At 32.1% G+C, this 21,771-nt stretch overlaps 1 protein-coding gene across 1 annotated transcript in view; it reads right to left on the reverse strand.

The window, feature by feature from the left end:
• Positions 1-21,771, reverse strand: part of TPR (translocated promoter region, nuclear basket protein) — a 78,393-nt gene that overhangs the window by 41,819 nt on the left and 14,803 nt on the right. The window contains exons 3-26 of the mRNA XM_073216911.1: positions 20,439-20,512; positions 18,877-18,973; positions 17,660-17,763; positions 17,158-17,322; positions 16,603-16,695; positions 16,094-16,174; positions 15,927-16,014; positions 15,068-15,208; positions 14,555-14,646; positions 14,038-14,235; positions 11,843-11,950; positions 10,641-10,867; positions 9,860-10,023; positions 9,067-9,200; positions 8,831-8,979; positions 7,655-7,817; positions 6,318-6,452; positions 5,944-6,084; positions 4,901-5,066; positions 3,675-3,841; positions 2,539-2,691; positions 2,010-2,126; positions 667-870; positions 374-558 (exon numbers count right to left, since the gene is read on the reverse strand). Coding sequence (XP_073073012.1) covers positions 374-558; positions 667-870; positions 2,010-2,126; positions 2,539-2,691; positions 3,675-3,841; positions 4,901-5,066; positions 5,944-6,084; positions 6,318-6,452; positions 7,655-7,817; positions 8,831-8,979; positions 9,067-9,200; positions 9,860-10,023; positions 10,641-10,867; positions 11,843-11,950; positions 14,038-14,235; positions 14,555-14,646; positions 15,068-15,208; positions 15,927-16,014; positions 16,094-16,174; positions 16,603-16,695; positions 17,158-17,322; positions 17,660-17,763; positions 18,877-18,973; positions 20,439-20,512 — 3,346 coding nt within the window. The remainder of the gene's footprint in view (positions 1-373; positions 559-666; positions 871-2,009; positions 2,127-2,538; positions 2,692-3,674; positions 3,842-4,900; positions 5,067-5,943; positions 6,085-6,317; positions 6,453-7,654; positions 7,818-8,830; positions 8,980-9,066; positions 9,201-9,859; positions 10,024-10,640; positions 10,868-11,842; positions 11,951-14,037; positions 14,236-14,554; positions 14,647-15,067; positions 15,209-15,926; positions 16,015-16,093; positions 16,175-16,602; positions 16,696-17,157; positions 17,323-17,659; positions 17,764-18,876; positions 18,974-20,438; positions 20,513-21,771) is intronic.

Here is a 21,771-nt window from a genome sequence, read left to right on the forward strand (position 1 = left end):
AAATCATTCATTTAGTAACTATTTTTAAGGAATATTTTCATTCATAAATAATGGGAGGTATTCTTATTCTGGACAATGGCTTTAGAAATGTGTATCTTTAAAAAAGTTCTGAAAGGCATTTCGCTTTTCAAGGAATCCACTCAAGTTCTTACTACTGGAGTCAATAAAGTTATTTATTCAAACTTGTGTATGTCTAAATGTCAAAACTGACCACTAACTTCGGTGGTAGTGAGTTTGTTGACCAATGAGAAATGGAGTTGAGCTTCATATCTAAATAGTATATAACACTAACTTCTCTAATTTATACATTTCTGGTTTTGTTTGATAGTTGTTTTACCACAGAAATAAAGCATTAAGAATATATTGGATTTACCTGAGGATTTCTAAAATTTGTTCTTGAGATTTTCCTTCTTCACTGAGAGATACATTCAATGGACCTTGTACACCTTCCTTGACAGAAGCAACGACCTTGTCGCTTAATTTTTCAATCTGATCATGAAGTAATCTGTTTTGTTTCTCTAGATCTTCACAGCGAGACACACACTTGGAAGCTTCATCCTGTAAGCCAAAAGTCTAATAAGAACAGATTTTCCAATGTATATAAACCCCTCCCCCAAACCTTTCAATTCTCCAGACAGACCATTCCATCATGATGTACAGCAATACCTTTAACACTCTCTCTCTTTCCTCCCAAGATGCTTTACATTCCAACAACTGTGATTCCGCCTTCTGGGCTGTTTCTTCCAAATGCTGACGGATGGATGCCATTTTGGTAACCTGTTCCTTAGCAGCTTGTAGAGCTTCCACATCAGCAGCATGAAGCATCAATTCTCTCTCATACTTATTCTGAGCTTCTACAGCTATTTTAGCCTGCAAGAAATTATTCCCCCATTGACACAACAGATTAAAAACCCATAAAATCAGTACTTTCTGAAAAGAAAAGATGCACTTTGCACTATTTAAAGAACAAAAGTGAAAACAATCTTAATGTACCAAAATAGAATAATTAAACATTGTGCTTTATTTAATGAAATATTAAACAACTACTCAAAATGAAACTTATGTAGACTATGTAGCAATTTGGAATTGACTTTATGAAATAAAGGCTAAATATAATAAAATCAATTATGTAAAAATACATGGATGCATACACACATACAAATTAAAGCAAACAAAGGGACATGAAAATAACTTATTTGAATTTTGAATTGTAGATACATTCTTTGATTTTGATTTCCAAAAGTATACTGCTTGGCAATATGCAAGGATAATTCATTTTTGTATAATTTATCATTGAAGCATTTTGCCCTGTATATTCCATTTTCAAAGTCATTTTCAGTGTTATGTATATGTAAGCAATAAAGAATAATAATCAAATTAATGGCTATTAATATACTACCCAACCTAAAAAAAAAAAACATTATAAATATCCTTGCATCTAATTCTTTTCCATTCTATCATTTCAATAATCTTTATGCTCTTGTTTTGTTCATAAAAAACTATAAAAAGCTTTATTGTGTGTGTGTGCGTGCGCGCGCATGTGCATGTGTGTGTTTATATACATGTAAACACGTTTTTGTATTCTTAAAGCTTATGGAAGTGGTGTATACAGATCTGGGTCAGATCGTTAATTCATTAAAAATGTTTTCAAGAGGACCCTGCTTTGCTGAGGATATCTCTGAATTTGTAATAGTTTTAACAAGCAGAACTAGTAGTACTGTTGTACTTTCTACAATAATGTTCACAAATGACAGCAAGTACACATTTAATCTCCTACCCCTATTTTTATGGTTTTCCCCAGTTGTCAAGATTGGTTTGTTAATGGATATTGCACTGTTTACTTTTAGCCTTCATCTATACTTTTCAACTTATCTTAGTCCAAGTTCTACAAGAGTAGAAATGACTGCATTTTTTAAGGTTCACCAGTTCCTAAAATGAATTAATATACTCCCAGAACTGTTCCCTATGATCAAAGCTCATTTCTCAGTAACTATGAGAGCAACACTTACTTGTTCCTGACAGTCACGTCTGGCTTGCTGTTCATTACTCAAAGCTGTACTTGCTCTCTGAAGAGCTTCTTGTACTTCATTCTGAACACTATTAAGTGTTTTCTTTAACTCAGATAACTAGATCAGAAGAACAAGATTAAAACCAGTTAATTATATACTTCAAAAATATTGAAGATTGAAAAAATCTATTTAGCTCAAAGGGACTTCTTACTAAATTTAAAACTTATAACCTGATATAATCTACTGCACATATTTTGTAGGTCTACATTCATTCTTTACTATTATTTGCAAGTCAGTTCTCAGACAGAGGCTTCTGAAAAGCAACACTAATACCTACAACTATGAAGCAGTCTAAGATGTGAAAAAGGAAACATACAGATGCACAGAGCAAAGCAAAAGATAAAACTAAAATTGCTGGATATGTGTTCAGTATCTGTTGAGATGAATTAAACGGTAACGAGTTAGTTAAAAGAATTCAGATTCTTTTCACAAGAAAAAAAAGATGGATATGGTTAACAATCCAGTTCACCTGTTGCTCCATGCTCTCTATGGCTTTTCTCTTGTCATCCTGAAGTTCCTGTTTTTCCTTCTCTACTTCCATTAACTTTTTCTCCAATTGTGTCTGAAACTCAGCTGACTCTTTCAAACGAACTTCAATATTCTTATGTACTTCTTCAGTCACCTTCACCATCATCCAAATAGTAAGATAAAAATATAGTACATCTTTAAGATCATACAACTGCTGAATTAAATCTAAATTATTTGCAAAGTACTAAAATTAATGTTTGCCTTGTATTAAAAAAATTTATAAATGCTGATTAAAGAGCTCAAAAATACCATTTAAAACTACAAGCATAATTTACCTCTCAACTTGGCTACTGGTTATTTTTCTCCTGAAGTGAAATTTCCAATTCTCATTTCTCCCTTAATCCTCAAACCCTTTTGCCAAATCTGTCCATTTTATCACTGAAAGGTATTTTTCCCCACATATTTTGATTTCCATGGTTCCAAACACAACAGGATCTTTTGAAACTGTGGCCCTAGGCTACTGCTATAGCCTCCAAAATGAATTTTGTATCCTCCACTCTATTAATCGTTCTAATTAAAACAAATTCTAATTATTACATGTTGGATAAAAAAATCAATGGCTCTTAATAATCTTACAGAATATAATTTAGGAAGACATACAAAACCTTTCACATTTGGTTCTCAACCACATTTTTAATTATCTCCCTCACTTTCTTACTTCACAAACTTAATAGCCAAACTCTTATCATTTAAGCCTTTCTATCTTGACTGAGGGTTCTTACTACACGGAATAATTGTATCTTTAACTCTCCAGATGATACTGGCTTTCAAGGATGTGAACAAATGCTATTTCTTGTGTGAAGGCATGCATACACAGGGGAAAAATATCCTTTTCACCTCACACTGACATCAACATTTGATCTGTACTTTCCCTATGTCAATTACACCCTCCCTTGTTTGATGTATTTTTTGTGTTTTTGTTTTGTTTATCCAGCTTATTAGACCTAAACATTTTCACGAGGTTAAGTACTGTGATGTCAGTCCAACTTATACCTAACCACAGTGCCTTACAAGTAAAAGGCTCTGAACTTTTTAAAAAAGTTAGTACATTCAAACTGAATTCAAACTTGCATATACCTGTTTTTCCTTGTTGAGGGAGTCTTCTAAACTAGTAACCATTGCTCGATACTGTTCCACATTACTTGAACTTGTTTTTAGTCTTTCCTTCAAATCATTCACCTGTTCTTCTGCCTGCCTTAGCTGACTCAGAAGATCATCCACATCTTCTTTGCTGCTAGGCTGACCTAAGATTTAACAGCTTTCTTAAGATTAATACTTTAAGTGATATTAGAGAAACTGCTGTCAATTTGTGAAATTGTGATTATGGCTCAAACACAGAAGTAATTAATTATCTAGAAAGAATATTTCAACCCACACTAAATACTAAAATAAAAACAGGTATTTTTTTAGTGTGTTATGTCTTTAAAAAAAAAGAAACATTTGAATCTGCTATTATGAACATTAAGGAAAGAATATTTAAAAGAGAAGACTACAAATGTTTCTACTAAACTGAGGTAGCTACTTAGAAATGACCAGATTTTAAATTTATTTAAACATCATTTAAAACACTAAATCTTATTAGCCCAATTTTTGTTCTAAAATCCATGTAAAAGAAACAAACTGCAAACTGCAAAGTATGTTTTCTTATGTGTGGTATCAACAAGAAAGGACTGTTAGATAACTATATATCCTATATATATATATTTTTACATAAAAGACACACATGCATATATTTATTTATACACACATACATATACTCGTATTATGTTTTTATTTCTCTTAAGAAGTAAAATCATGTAAAGAGATTATTTGGACACAAAGGCTTTGCATTTGAAATGGTGTACTCACCGAGAGGCAAAATCTAAAGAAACATATCTTTTACTTGAAGCTATTAATGAGCAAAGATTAGGAATACTGTTCTAAGAGATCAAACAAATTATTTCTGTGACCCTTATCAGTATAGATTTAACAGGTAACCTCAGCTCAAAGGAGAGAGTTAAAAATTCAAACATTTACCCTCTTCCAAAGGAACATTTTTAAAGCATTTAATGATTTTTTAAACATTTTTAAAGCAATAAATGATTTTAACAATCAGAAAACCAACAGTCAGGTGCCATGCAGAACTACTCTGAATTGTCCAAGTCTGCAAATTTACTAATTTAAGCCTAATACTATGTATTACTATAAGAAGAGTAAGTTTTTTCCTTTTGCTAGTATTCACAAAAAATAAACTATTTATTTACAGATCATGTTACAAACCTAAGGAAGTATTTCATCATCAGTCTATCTATTTATTTACTCACCTTTACCAGCTCTCTGTGAGGACTGAGAAGCAAGTTGGGCTTCCATATTACTGAGGTGCTGTTTTAACGTAGCAATTTCCTTCTGAGCATTTTTCAAAAGTTCTTTTGTATTTAAATGAAGATTTGTCTCAGTATCCAGCTGTCTCTTTGTATCTAAAAGTTGAACCTATAACAAAAAAATCCATTAACTCTATAAACACTATCTTTAGGTTCTTAAGTAACTAGAGGTTCAAGTTACCTTTTTACAGAACTTTAAACTCTGGTCAAGACAGAGTAATAGAGACTTACCTTCCCATCTGAAACAACTAAAAAAAATAGACAAGGTACATGAAACAACCATGATACCTGCAACAAGAAACAGAAGTGGTGATTCCCCACAATTCTCCTAGCTTATTACAAGTGTTGAGGCTCTGGGACAGGGAAGGAAAATGAGGCAGATTCCCTGAATTGAGAACACAAGAAGACTAAATCAGCTCCAATTCATAAGAAACTACCAGAGAGAAGAGAGCTGCACAGGAAGAGTACCCTCGATATTTGCAGAGGATCCTTCTTGAATATTCAGCAAAACAGTGAGCAGCACATATGCATGTGAAATTATCCCAGACAGGGTAAAGGATCATCCAGAGGCTGGGATAAGGAATGTCTGGTGCTCAAAAATAGTGGGGAATAATGCCTGTTACCAGCAGCCAGACTGAAAAAAACTCCTAATTCATTGGACACTGGGAAGCAGGAAGGTATTGATTCAATAGAGGGTGATAATTAGTTCTAGACTAAGCAATGCTCTGGGCCTAATAAATCATAACAAGCAAAACTCAAGAGAATCAAACTATTTTCAATTAACTTTACTGTATCCCAGAACAAAGCTCAAGATTGATAGGAACACAAAACCATCCAGCACGGAACAGATTAAAACTCAATGTATGGCACCCTCTCAAAAATTACTATCGAAACCATGCTTCAACATGAGATGGCAGCATGCCCATACACCAGTTTAATACTTGAACATAAACAATTTACAGAAATTCAGAACATTGTAAACTTACATCTAGATTTCTAGTAAGTGTATGTCTTTGTTCCACCTCGTTTTCCAACTTCTTCTTTAGATGAGAAATTTCATTTTCCAGTTTTTCTATCTGGCTACTAAGCCTTTGTCTGGTTTCTGTTTCAGATCGCTCTAGTATTCCCTAAGGTAAAAAAAAAGATTTTTAGTTATGCTTAAGTAAAAAATAAAAAACAAAGTAAAACAAACAAAACGAAAGGCTCTACAGGATTACAGGATTATAGCCCATTTCCACATCATAATGAATGACAAAAGTGACCGATACACTATCTAAGAAAAATGAGGATACAATGTTAAATCTACTTTAATTTAAAAATTGTTTTCTACCTTTGTTTATGTGCCTTTTTATTTGGTTACCTGAATTGTTTGCAGATTAGTTAGCAGCAAGTTTTGCCCTCTTTGTTCAGCTAACAAAGACTCTCTTTGCTGAGAAAGACGGACTTCTGACAACTTAAGCATTTCCTTTTCCTTTTTCAAATTTTCTGCTCTTACCTTGAGGCAAATAGAAGTAAAAGAAAGTGTTGAAAAACAATGTATCAAATGTATTATAAAACTAAAATGATCCTTCATTACTACATATTTCTTAATGCTAATTAGAGACTCACTTCATTATGTAAGGAAATATAATTAGTTTCATGCTTTGAAATATGTAGCAAAACTGTGGGAATACAAACACATCAAAGGGAATAATTTACAATTAACACGCTTATGAATCTTTGCTCTAAAAAAACAGACACCAAGAAAGGCAACAAAATAGTCTAAAATGTCAAAAAAACAAAATTGCAAAGTATGTTATAGTCATACTTGCATTCTACTATATTATACAAGTTTTAGAATCCAAGGTTGGTTTCTATTATCTGTTTGAGAATGTTGACTGATCTACTGAAACTTTTTCTCCCCATAAAGAGCTCACTCTGAGGCTCAGGGGATCTGGGAAGGTGTTTTGAAAATCATTATTTTCAAAATATTCATATTTACACAATGAGTCATAAACTTTCAGTGATAAAACTTACTCTACCAGTTTGGAAAAGTGCTGCAGTCTGTTCTCCACAAAGGAGTTGGGAACAAGATAAAAGTGAAACAACACAGTCAACAAAAAAACCTAGGATTAAGTCTTAACCAATCCATCTCTCGGGACTGCCCTCAAGTAGGCAAATTACTCAGTTTCTGAGTTTTGTTTTTCAACAGGCAAAATGGAGGACACTACCACCTACCTCACAAGTAAAGATCAAAAAGTTGAGATAATTCTATATAAAACACTAAAAAAAACTTATCATTAAATAATTCAGTATTAAGCTGAAAGTAGTTAATTTCTGAGACATTTATCTTCATGTTGAAATTCAGAAGTATAATTCAATGCTAATGAAATTTTTATAGTCTTAATTAGAAATGAACAAGAATGGATAAAATATTCATGTCTTGTAACTGAAGAGTAACTTACAAATTTATTTCTAAATGAAAGATTTATAAAACAATCTTAATCCAGAAAAATTTCTTTCCTCTTCAGTTTCAATAGCAACAGTTACCTAACTGATGTACAACTGGATATTTGGAAACTATGTAATAAAGACATGTAATCCACAAACCTCTGAAATACCAATGTCCTATCAACCAGTGAAGTCAAAATAGTAACTAAAAAAACAAATGTAATGTGCAATTTATAATTCAAGTCGAATGAGGGAAATTGGTCTCACTTCTGCAACAGCTAGCTTTTCATTTGCTCCTCTCAAATCTTGTGTCATTGTATTTATGATCTGTTCCTGCTTTTGAGTTGTTGCAGTGAGTTTCTGATTTCTCTCATGTAGGGACGTTATTTCTCGACGATATCCTTCAACGTTATCTTGTAGCATTTCATAACTTGTATTAAAGAAAAATAATTCTATAAGCAACTGAAATACTATATCCTTAGTTCCTTAAACAATTTCACAATAGCTTAATTCTACATGATTAACAATAAGAAAAATGTGGCTTATGTAATGTAAAATATTCATTCTTTTTTCTAATTTGCAAATGTAGCATTTAAATTCATTCTTATAAAGCACAGTATTTCATGCTGAATTAACTATTCAATCTTATTCACTTATAAGATTTTTAACCATATTCAAAATAATGCCAATATAATGTTGGTACACCAGACACACACCACAATGCAGCATGCAAATGAAGATTTTTATACATAGTTAGTGATGGATTTTTTTCCCAAACCTTTCTTCCTCTATAATTCTTCATCCTATGTGCTTGAGCACTTTGAAAATGGCTGGCTAGATCTATCAATGTAGGTTTAAAAAGTTGATTTTATTCAGGATATTAAACTGTTAGAATTATAGAGGTAACTGCCCGCCATATCCTTGCAAAAATAGTTTTATCCTATAGCATACATATAAATATATTTTGTCTTAACTTGCTAAACTAATGTGTTCAATGGATCTAATTACAACAATGGAGTGGAATTTACTATTATTCCTTTTAAGTGACCAAGAAAGTGCCTTTTCTGAAAATTAACTATCTTATGCTTGCTTTTCTGCTACTGAGATAGTAAAGAGTGAATTAAACTGTTCATTTCACATTCCTCTTATCTTCTGGTGCATTTATAAAATGAGTAAGTCCTACAGAAATAGTAGGTCCTTCAATCTCAGGAAGGAAAACTACCAACATTCTTTACGTGAACTTCAACTTATTATACTGTCTGGATTCCTCAACAATGCCCAAGAGAATAATTAACCAATATTAAAAAGTGAATACCCAGTTACTCATTCGGGGTTATGCTCCTCAAAAAATAAAATTATTGCAAATTAATTCTAAAATTTGATGAATAATGCAGTATACCATCATTTAGACTTTAGTAATTTTTAAACAAAAGGAAAATGTACCGTTTAGAAGCAAAATCTAGCTGAGTAGAAATTTTGGTGTGCTGTGATCGCAAATCTGTAACTTGCTCCTGAAGTTTCTCAAGCTGCTCATTTTGTATTTTTTCATTATCTGCCTTTTCTTTTTTGTAGTTCTCAAAAATTTCCTGCAACTAAATATTGGAGAAATTGTAAGATAACACTCTGTGTTCTTGAAAAAAACCTAACACAGGATTAAAGTATAAAGGTGTAATCTTTACCTGTTTAAGGGCAGCTTTGGCTTCTATAGCTTCTGCTGATTCAATCACAGGTACTGGAGCAGGAGTGGAAACAGTCTGTGATGTACTTGAACGTTTTGGAGTTGACACAAGAGAAATATCTTCTACACTTGAAGCTTCAGAAATATAAAAAGAATGATGTAAGATTTTCTGCTAATACATCATTACCAAAATCAATAAATGAGACTTAACCTAAATGAAGCAAGATTACAGAAATTACGAAACAGAATCTACTAAACAACCTATTAAGATTACTTTTGGTTTCTGATTAGACAGTGATAATGCTTGCAGATTAATATTAATTATTAAAACAAACCATAACCAAAAGGTCATGGGGATGTAATGCTAGCATGGGGAATATGGTCAGTGATATTGTGATAACTGTATAGTAACAGAAAGTACCCAGACTATCATGGGGATTATTTCATGTCATGTGGAAATGTTGAATCACTATGATGTACACCTAAAACTAATAGGATATTGTATGTCAATTATACCTCAATAAAAAAATAACCAAAATATCACAATTCATTGATTCTAAGATGCACACTTTTCAATAATGTCTAGCATTTTTTCTTTCACAGTAATGCCCAAAATAATTCTGTTTTGGAATTGATGACTTGTTATTATCAATCTTACATAGTAATGTCAAATTTGAAGTTACCATCGTTAGAGTGGATATTGCTTACATTGCAAAATCCATTCCCTAATGTATGTTTCAGAAATATTTCCCTAAAATGCTTAGAAACTTTCAAGATAATATATAAAAGCTTACCTTGTAAAGGAATGACAACTCCTGTTGTTTGTGACAACAAAATACGATACATATCACGCTGACGAACTATGGAATCAACGAGCTGCATTTGATGTTGTCGTGACTCACGGAGCTGTTCCAGTTCAGTGAGGGCACTCTCAAGCTTAAGCTGAAGTTCAGTGATTCTGTAGGGAAAGAAATCTGTCTATTTCACAGGACTAAAACTGAGAGAAAGTTATAATTTCTTCTGTAAATTGACCAAGCATTTTGCTCTCTATCTTTAAGCATAATAATTCATCCCTCTTATCCTTTCTTCTGCTATTTTAAACTTTTCAAACACTCACTATATAGCACTCAGTCACTGTCACCTGAAAAATCTGTTCGCAAAAATTTTACTCAGTCCAAACTCCAGTCCTCTTGCATTCATAGCCACTTTCCCTCCTCTAGCACAAAAAGCTTTTGAAAAAATTCTTTACTACGCTTAAGTAACTCCTGCATATATTCTCCAATGAAGCTGGTGTTACCTGTAATCTGGACCAAGTCCTCCACCTCTATGCTCCTACAGATAGAGTTTTATCTACTATAGCACTCATCACACTAAACTAAAATTAACTATTTATTTATGTATCTTATTATCTATTGTATTATGATCTCATCCACAAACTGAGGTAGAATTTGTTTTGGTACTGCTGCTCAATTTTTTTCCTCCTAAATCACTATAATCCGAGTATCCAGCACTGTTAGGGGCATGTAAGTTTTCAATAAATGTTTGCTGAACAAAACAAGCTGGTCAATTACTTACTTGGATGAAGTTGTTTCTTGTTCTTCTTTTTCTCTGGTTTCCCCAAGTTCCCTAAGTGCCACTAAGAGACGTTGATTTTGCTGCTGAAGTTCTTCAATATTTCTGTAAGATACTAGATGCTGTGATATTACTTCTGATGAACTACTGATATCAGCAGAGCTTACTTCCTCATCACGAATTACATGGTTACCCCTCGCTTCTTCAAGTTCCATCAAAAGCACTCTAATCTAAAAACAAAAATTTAATTTTATCAAATACTACTGGCTTAGATTATGGAAGTGTTTAGAAGAAAATGGAAATCCTCAAATGAAAGTTGCTTTATGAACACCCTTAACACTTATCTTTAAAAATATCAATCTTGTAAAAAAAACCAAAAAAATATAAAAAGAAAAAAACAATCTTTTGATTGATACAAAAAAAAAGTATCAATCTTTTCATTTTAGTACTAAAACCTAAATAAAGTTTTAATGGAAAAAATTATTTTTCATTCATATAAAAGTATGTAATGAAGACTATAATTGTTTAAAAAGCAACCAAAGTACAATTCCAGAAGACTCCATTTTTATAAAAATGACCAAATAAAACACAGAAATGTGTATCTATTGTGTGCATGTGTGTGCTTGTACTTTCTTATGTATGTATTGTACAGTGGGTAAGAGACCATGGAAAATAGATTTTAATTCCACTCATGGAATTTTTATGTATATGTAATGTGTATGTGTATATACCCATACACAAAAATTAGGGTAAAATATCTGAACAAAATCATCTACATTTTCTGACCTGTCTAGTTAAAAATAAAAAAGGTGGGGCACAGTAATATGCATAGCATGATTTCATTTTAGTAAAAACAAAAAAAAAATATGCTCACACCTTAAGAAGATGTGAAAGATCATGCACCCGTCTTTCAACACTGATTACACACTGGGACTAGGGCACAGGGAGAAAACTTATTTATCTTTGAATTACTTCATTTGGTATAATCAGTACCTACAATTTGAAAATTTACCAAATACTTCAAAGTAAAAAATGGAGGGGCTACGATAAATCAATGAGTAGGTAACAATTATGCCAGAAGAGTTGTCTTAGTTGATGAGAATTTCATATGTGGTCCTTCTATCTTACATACCTGCAAAAAGATCTAACCATTACTGGGCAGTCAGTTTAGGAAAAAAATAGGAAAAGAAACAAAAAATCCTAACCTGTTGTGAAAGATCTTTTATTTGTATTTCCATTCTTTGATTGTCTCTTTCAAGTACAGATGAGTGCTTATTGGCTTTATCAGTGTCCTCCTGCAATCGCTGAATCTCCTATAAAATGTAAAGTCAAGTGAAAATCATTTAAGAAAATCTTCCTTTTAAGATCTATACAAATGAAGTGGTTCTATGAATAACAAAAAAATAGTGTTCAAATACAGTAATCAACTGAAAAGCTAAAAGCATTCTACTTAAAACAGGGGCCTCTAAAGAGAAATTCTTTATACATATGAACCCATATATTCTTTCGTATCTCAAATATTGCTTATCATTATAATGTTTATCACTGAATGCATGAGATGGGGAATTTGCCACTTCATCCGAAATAACTGTCAATTACAATCTTACAGCCACACCAAATTCATAATGTATTATACCAAATGATGTCATAGTAATACTCTCAAAAGCTTTGTTATTAAGACAAAAACAGAAGACTATATTACAATGATAATCCTTATACCAGTTATCTGGAAATAAATATCAGACAGGAATTAATTCTAAAGAAGCAGTAGCCAATGTCACAAAGCTATTAAAAAAAAGAAATAGTGCATGCAGTGCTTTGCAAAGTTTTGCATTATATCACTGGGGACTTAAGGGCACAGTTAGGGACACAATTTTAAGGAGCCTGATAGCACAAAATTTATTTGAAATCTTTTATCTCAAAGTCATACAAATTTTCCTTCTCAATGTGTTCTTTTCACAAAATAATGTTTTAAATACTCTATAAAATGTGAAAGAGGTTCTATTTATTCTGATGTTCAAGTACCTCTGAGCACACTGCCCTACAGGAATGTATAAACTAACTTCAGTAGGAACAGGTATACGACAAAATGAAGCAGGCAAATATTCATGGAAGATGGGAACGATACATACTGAGTTCAAAATGGGATTAAGATGCCAAGGACAGAAGTAATTTGGTTATAAAACTCTTTAATAATCTAATATATGAGCATCAAAGATAAAGCCTAGGGAATATATAGGTTCTAGGTATAAGATTTAGATTCACCTATTAAAGAAGATGACAAATTATCTTTAAATTCTTCATAAATTATGAAAAATGTAAGGGATTTTTATTACTATACCTGAATATTGAGGAGAAGGAACAAACAGGTTTCTTCCACAAAGAACTGGTGCTATTCGCTGATTCTTAAATCCCGCTACCTCACTATCCCCCCCTTTAGACAATAAGCTCCAGGCAAAACAGTCACTCCCAACAATGAGGAACTCTAGAGGTTCTTAATAGATCCAAGAGACCTCTTTTCAATACGCAGGGCTTGTGCCGGGAGGGTGTGTAAAAGCTAACATTTTGTCAAGGCAAGACTGCTAGATGTTCTGACTCAGAAGAAAGAGGCCATTAGATGTAACACACCCTGACTTAAGCCATCTAGACTGTAACAGCAACAAAACCTTAGGTTTGAATCAAGGACCTACCTTCCTTACACTATTCTCCAAAAAGAAAGAAAAAGAAATTTTTCGGTTTAGAACAGCAGATACAACTTAACTGAATTTCCTCAACAAAACTTACTTAAGAAATTCCAAAGATCTCTTGGTAATATTAATAGCTGTGCACTAAAAACAAAACTATCAGAGTATACTTTTTTTATCATCAGCTATTAAAAAGGAATCTTAAGAGGTAAAAGATATTAATGAATTTCCTTGATATTTCTAAATATAGAATAAAACAGTAACAAAATAATATACACAAAGAGGTGCCAAACTGTGAAATGGAATAAAAAACGAGTTCTTCCCTATGGCCAAACAATACATTTCTAAACAAAATATCAACTGTCTGACAAATAATGACTATGCTAAATTTAGGAAGAACTCTATTACAGAGAGAGATTTTTATTTTAATTTCAAGAGTGGCACAGTGAGATTTGGCTTTTTATCATCCATTAGAGAATCCTACAGAAAACATCGCAAATGTCTTTAAAAAAATGTAAAAGGCTCTTGCAATTTTAGCCAAAGATAGAATGATAATTACAGTTATTTAATGTAATAACAAGCTTTAAAATGTTTATCCTATCACGAAAAAGCATATTAGGCCTTTTCTGAGGTATTTTACTCCTAAGAAAGAACTGTGTAGCAAGTAATTCTCATGTGTATTTTTACCACGGCTAGAACATAGGAATGAAACCAACCTTCATAGCTTGTTCAAGCTTAACAGATAAACTTGCCACAGCTTTCTGTGCACGTTCATACTCCTCACGCTGGCGCTTCAAAATTGGTGCTTTGGCTTCAACTTCTTTCACTATTTCATCAAGATACTTATTAATTTTTTTGTTCTCTAGTTTCTCCAAAAGCAACTGATCCTGTGTTTCCACATAAGCATTATATAGCTGAAAGTAGAAGAGGGCTGGTTTTAAATCTAGGCATAACAACCCAAGTATCTCAGCTATCTAGCTTCATAATCAACACTTGTTAGCACTTACACAGGGTAGAAATGTTTACTGACAGACTAGGAACCAAGACAGCCTTGCCTAGAATGATAATTTTAAAAATAATCTTTTTGGATAATGGGGGGAATCTAGCAACCATAATGTTGCTCATGTGATTGTATTTTAATGATACCAAAAAAAAAAAAATCTTTCTGGAGGTTAACTTTCAGACAGATCTGATTACTTGCTGAAGGAAATAAAGATTTAATATCATTCTTACCTCAGTCAATTTCATGCCAGGTTTCACTATCTTAGCTACGGCTGCTGCAGTAGGAGACATGGCTGCAAGCTCTTCTTCAGATAATATAGCTCCTGTGCCAATACATAAAAGTCTAGTATATTTTTGTAAAGTTTCACACTAAAGCCACTAATACTTTTTCAGGGGTAAAATATGAGTTACAACTACAGTACATTATTTATCAATTTCTATGAAGATTTTAAAGCATTGTATCAAATAATCACTTAACACAACCCAAATCTAAATATCATGCAGTAATAAAACTATTCTGGAAACTGACACACAATTATGTGTGATAAAATGGTACTATATCTGACAATACAGTAAAGATACAGATAGAATGTTATTTTCAAACAAAAAATAAATCCTAATGCTGTAACTTGATGGAGTTTCCTACATAATATGACAGAGAAATACCATTAGTGAAATTAAGTGAGAACTATGTAGGGAAGGCCTAGTATTTCAAACCATTAATAAGCATCTATTAATCCATACCTTTGCGTTTTGTGGCAGAAAGCAGGTCATTCGCATTCTCTAATTCCTTCTCTAATTTTCCTATTTTCTCAAGCATTTCTTTCTCTACTTGATCTTTGGACTCCTCCATTTCTAGAAGATGATCTTGTATTGCCTTATTGGCTAAAAATACCCAAACATGTAATTAAAAATCACAGTTCATAAAATGTAACAGAATAGTCACTATTTTTCCATCATCAGACATTAAATTCTAGAGAGGCTGTGATTGACAATTACCCACTGAAAGCTCTTGCTCTACTTTAAATTCCTGAAATGCTCTGGCAAAGTACATCTATTTCTCCTTTTGGTATTTCTTCCCATGGGGAAAATAAGAGAATTCAAATTGTAAAAATGTGTAAGTACTTCTTTGGTTTTAATCTGATCTTTAGTCTAAATATAGGAAATCACTAAAAAAGATCACATATAAATAACCTACACTAAAAGAAAGCAAAAATATAAGAAAATCTAAAACCTTAAAATATATTAACCTTAAAAAGTGAGACTTATTTATGGTTTAAGAGATTGTCTAAACTATAAACTCTTATGTACTCATCAAAGTAAATGTTCCAAAAATGGAAGAAAAATTTCCTACTAGAAATCAGTATATATAAGGTTATTAGGTAAAAGAAACAGAAAAATAATAGCTATCCATGTTTTCAAGTACACTATTCACTGAAAATGTAATTTTAATTTTCTTAATCCACAGATGTCTCTTCTACACCAAATTTTGTCCCTAATGAAGTTCATTTGACTTCTAAACCCAACAATTTACACAAAGGAAAAGAAAAATATATCTTCTACCTAAAAATAAAATAATCCTCTCATAACTGAAAACCCTTACCTTCTCCAGCTTCTTTCAAAAGTTTGTGTAGTTCATCCACTGCTCGGGTCAACTCATTGCTCTTTGCCTCCGAGTCATCAGCAGCACTCTAAAATATAATTTTATAGAGTTACCTAATATCAAAGAATGTACCAATAAGACACTAAAATATGTGGTAGGATATTTACCTTGTATAGGTTAGAGAGTTTTATGTGAGCATTTAATTCATTGTGGAATTTCTCTTCCATACTGGCCTGCTGTTCCTTGGCCTAAAACAAACAAAACAACCAACCCAATTACAGCAGTCTTGTGTGAACTGAATGATAGGGAATGCTTATCAAATGCAAGGTAAAAAAAATCCAGTGAAGAGACAGAGATTAAAACACTAAAATTAAAATGTTTTCATGATAAAGATGAATTACCTTAAGGATAAAATATTAATTATATTTTTAATTGTAAGTGAAAATACTTAAATGATATTAAAATTAACCACATTCATTTTTAGGTGTACTCTGCATACAGCACCATAACTACCATTTCTGACTGTAGCTATTGTAGCCCAGCTACATCACATGGACTCATCCTGGCCATTTTGTAATGACAGGAGCAGTTCAGAACATTAAATCATTCTATAAAACAAACAGCTTAAGTGCTTTAACGTTTTTGTAAAAGAATATTTTTAAGTGGTCATCTACACCTCTTTTAGTTTGGTCAGCAGTTCCTCCACATGCTTTTGAAGATTCTCATTTGATGTTTTTAAGCCATTCATCTGTTCCTCCATTCTAGAAACCTAAAAACAAAAAGTAGAGTTTGGGTAGGGGTTCAATGTTATATGAACTGAAATTGATTTGATATGAAATTCACTTGCCAAGTAAAAGCAAAATAATCCCTCCACGCATATAAAAGCCTTTTACATAAATCTGTATATTTAAGAAAGTGAAAAAAAATAATAGCTCATAGAATAACATGTTTGTATTTAGGTAAAACTTACCACCACTTCCTAAACATGTGTCTTAGGAAAGATATTACCATACGGAAGTACACAGTATCAAAATTCATCAAAGAATTTTTTAAATTCCTTATTTAAATGCAACTGGTTAATTCTTCAGCCAAATGTTTTGAGTTACATTCTCCACATTTAACCCCTAACATTACAAAACATTTAATTTGGTACACCACTGAATAAATTTTTAATAAAGCGGCACACAGAGTAAATTGTAACTGAAGTCAATATACAATTTTACTAACTTACCTCCTCTTTTTTGTTTTCAAGATTACATTTAAGCTCTAGAATCTCATTGCCTTTTTCTCTGCCAAGAGCCAGAAGCTCATCAGTTTTGGTTTTCAACTCTGTATTCAGCCATGTATTCTGATTATGTAACAATTCCTTTTCTTGCTCCAAGCGTTTTTCTTTATACTGAAGAAATCCAAGATAGTAACATTTATGGTTAAAGATAACACATGGTTATTAGAAAGATTGTGTCTGCATCTAAAGGACACAAGTTCAATTTTATAACAGAAATCATTACCTGCATAGGTTCTTAACAGAAAATATAATTGGATTATAAATTATAAGAAACTTACATACATAAATACCAAAGTTCAATTAAAATTGTCTTAATGCTTAATTCCAACACGAAAATAATCACAACAGGATTACTTTATTATAGATAACATGCCTATATTTAAAAATTATTTTAATTAGCTTTAGGCAAAAACTGCATTTTGTGCATTAGGAATTTTTTGTTACTTGCCTTAACAGAAACATCAGAAGCTTGAAGTTCATCCAGTTTTAACTGAAGATCACCCTTTGTTGCATTGCTTTCTTTAAGTTTTTCACTTAGACGTTTAACATCCTCTAGAAAGGACAGGAAAGAATTTTCAAATGACTCACCAAAGCTCAGAGGAACCAAACACCAAAACCCATCTCTAGGAATATAAACATTTAAAATAAAACAAGTGTAAATTACATGCTTGGTTGAGTGCATGAATTTGGCTTCTTTATCATCTATCTGTTAAAATTAAATTTGTAATTAAGTATAGCAGAAACAGAAGAGATGAGAACCACTTAACTTGGTATTAAGCTAAATATACAAAATTACCATTAATTTTCCTGGCATATACCCAAAAGTCTATTAAAATTTCACAAGCTGACAGTTGTTAATTTCAAAAGCAGTAATATATATTAAAACCTTCTACTCAAAACAGCCAGAATATACATGCTTTATTTTTTTTGTATTCTTTCTATCAAGGTGTTTATGAAAAGAATTCTTTAAATTTTACCTACCCACTAGCTGATCAACATCATCAACAAATACTCTGAAGTAATTTTTTTGTGAGACTGGAAAAGTATAGTTACCTAATCGAATATTAATGTATAGAAACATAAGTATTTGAAAATTTTTCTTCTAAAGAAACAAAAATTTTCAAGAAAATCTTATGAAAAGAGACCAAAGGGAATGTGATATATTGAGCTGTTATATTTGACCTGAATATATGAACTGTATTATACACTATGTTCTATGTTCACATACCTTATTTTCCTGCCTCCTACCTCCTTTAGCATATGTTTTTAAATCTGCGCTCTCCTTTCAAGGTTTTTACATTATATGCTTATGGACAGCTTATAGCAATAAAGGTATCTGTAAAGGAATTCTGCTTTTATAACTAATCACTTAAACTGCTTCCAATCTGATATTATACGTAACATTGTAGGAAGTACTTCTGCATGTAAACCTTGTCCAAATTACTACTTCTTAGGTGTTTTTTCATTGTGCACTTGTCTAGACACTTTTTAAAATTCCTGATAACCATCTAAAGATAAATGAGTGGGAGAAACAATAGGACATTACTCTGTTCTGGGCTATGATGATAAAACACCAGCAATGGAAATGGACTGGGGATTAATTCCTTAAACTGTCAGAAAAGAAAGGAAAGGGCAGAGTTAGAGGCTAAAAGAACTTCTTCATACCTGTTAAATATTCAAGTTCTTGAGATAGTCTTTCATTGGTTCTAATTAAGTCTCTCTTTTCAGCTTCTAATTCCTCCTTTGTCCTTGTAAACTGGCTCTGTCATATAGAGAAGTACAATACAGTTAAATGAGAAAAATCAAGTTGATCAATCAATCACTTTAGTTAACAGCTGAGGCTTAAAAATAGTTTTCTTTTTCTTATAACTTACATATCAAAAATTTTAAAACTTACCCATAATCTAGTTGCTTCTATACATATTTTGGATTTTTAAAAATTATTTTTCCCGATCTCATGAAAAAATTTCCCATGTCACTTTTTATCCCTTGGAAAGGTCCTAATTACTTAAACAGACTTCCAATTTTTTGCTGTCATTAAGTAAAATTTCAGTGAATATTTATACCTTGGTTCAAATTATTTCTCAAGAAAGATTCCTAGAAATGAAATTTCTTAAAACCCTTAATATAGTTTGTCAAACTGCATTGCAGCAAGACAATGGCAAATGGCAATGCTTTTCTTCTGAGTCATACTGCCAACCTCAAGCCAGCCAGAACTGAAGATTATGTAAAAAAAAAGAAAGAGAAAGAAATCAACGTTAACACTGAAAGGTGACAAATGATTACTGTTGTTTCATATGCAGTTTTCTGGTTACAAGTGAAGTAGAGCAACATTTCATATTGCCATTGGTCATTTGTACAGTTTCCTGTTTTATTTGGTTTTAAAATTCTTTTGCCCATTTACCCTTTGAATGATTTTCCTTATAATTTGAATGTAGTCATATATTAAGGATATAGTCACTTTTTTCGGAAAAATACTTTCAATGGTTTATTTGCATTTAGTTCTTTTCATGTAGAGAATTTAAAATTTCTATTGGGTTAAGTCTATCACTCTTTCCCATTAAAAGTAGCTTTTATATATCAATTATCTTTTAATCTCAAATCAAATGGAAATTTTAAAAAGGCAATGGCAAGAGTCTATCAAGTTTACCTGGTTGAAGAATCACTGGGTATGACCACTTCATTAAACAAACTGGTCAGCAATCCTCGTGTTTATATTCAATTTGCTTTTCTTTTCACTACTCTAAGGAAATCATTTCTAATGTGGATTTACCCGTATCTCCAACTGTCTCACAATACTTGACATAATAGCTAGGCAATAGTTAAGCATTACATAGGTAATTTTTAAAAGGAAGGAAGGTAGATAGATGAGTGAGTGAGTGGGTAGATGGATAAATGGATCTATGAATGTCTATCCTACTTAGAGTTCTGTGGCACTTTACTTATAATGGGAATTTTTAAAGAAATCACAACTTAAGAACTACAGAGTTAAAAGCAAGTTTTAAAAAAAATCAACTGCCAATATATTCTAATGAGTAAAAGGAATCCCCAATCAGTAAAACATAAAAAGGTCCAATTAAGGAATTTATGTGTGTTTTTCTTAGTAGCTTCTAATATAACATGTTTCATCTTCCTGTTGACTAAATAACTAATAAGCACAATCAGAATAGAAAACTTCCTCAAGTGTCATGTTTACAATTATTTTTATTCATAGGAATAACCTTTACCTGAAGGGCAGCACTGTGATCGCGAGAAACTTCAAGCTCTTTGTTTTTTTCAGTTAGTCCCTTCAGTTGACTGTCTGGATGAAAGGAATTGTATGAACATAGACACATAAGCCTAAGACTTGCAAGGACAATCTTTACCCAACTGCTACCCATACACGTTTTAAAATTGAGAAACTGAGTCTCAGAAAGGCTGAGTTGTACAACACTGCATTCCAAATTCATGAATAATCCAAATGAACTATATTTCTATACCAGATTTTTAAATATACCATCCTGTCTCCAAAATCACATTTGTGATCTTTCTAGCCAACGTTTATATGAAAAAAAAAAAAACACAATGATCATTTTCCTTATTTTCCAATGACATCTTCTAAGTCAACCATTAAAAACAGTGAACAATAATTATAAATAAAAAAAATGAACAGAAAGAGAAAAGATCAAGAGAGTAAATAACAAACTGCATAAAATGTAAACAGAGCAAATAACAATAAAGATTCTTTTGATTTAGGATATCTGTCGCTCTAAAGAGAGCTTTTAACATACAGAAAAAAGTTATGCTTGATATTGAATTATCAATCTCATAATCTCCACTCACAATGGACTATCCCCTTATGCAGCTTCTCTTCTGAACACATGCAGATTAATTAGCAAGAGCATATGCTTTTTGAAACTTTCTTCCACTAAAACACATCTATATTATATCCTAGCAATTTAATGTGCAAATATAGTATACTTCCAATCTTAAATTCATTTAAAACTGGCTCATTAAAAGAAAAAAAACTCTGCTATATTAGTCGAAATTTTCTGTTTTGCTTTAATGTTATGTATTGCATCCCAAACTTACAGATCTGAATGATAAACTAAAAAATACAAGCATAGCTGTATATCCTAGGAAGGCATACCACATGTCTGTCTTAAGTTTATTCCCACCTTCCCCTTCTCTCCCTCCCTTTTTCACATTTTGAAAAAGAAGCTGTAAACAGTCATTTTCCTGAAATTTTTTAGCACCACAGCTCCACAGGCATTTTTACTATGCCAGGCAGAAACCGGACCTAGTTAGTCAGTAAGTATGTGTCCTCGTTACACAGGGATACACACCGTTCCACATAACTGTTTTAATTGTTATGTTATAAAAATAAGGTGTGCCAAAATTTGCTGAAAAAGTTATGACCCAAACAAATAGCTGACGGGCACGGGCCCTGCTAAGAAAGGCTGACGTTTTAACCATTCTCTTAGCTTCCTGTGTTCCCTAACTAAAATCCAGCTATATCTAATAACAAATATCTTGCCCTTGCTCTACAAAGCTCTTTCCTGACATCTGTTTTCTTCTATT

Source organism: Manis javanica, chromosome 11 (genome assembly GCF_040802235.1).
Source record: "Manis javanica isolate MJ-LG chromosome 11, MJ_LKY, whole genome shotgun sequence".
Lineage (NCBI taxonomy): Eukaryota > Metazoa > Chordata > Mammalia > Pholidota > Manidae > Manis > Manis javanica.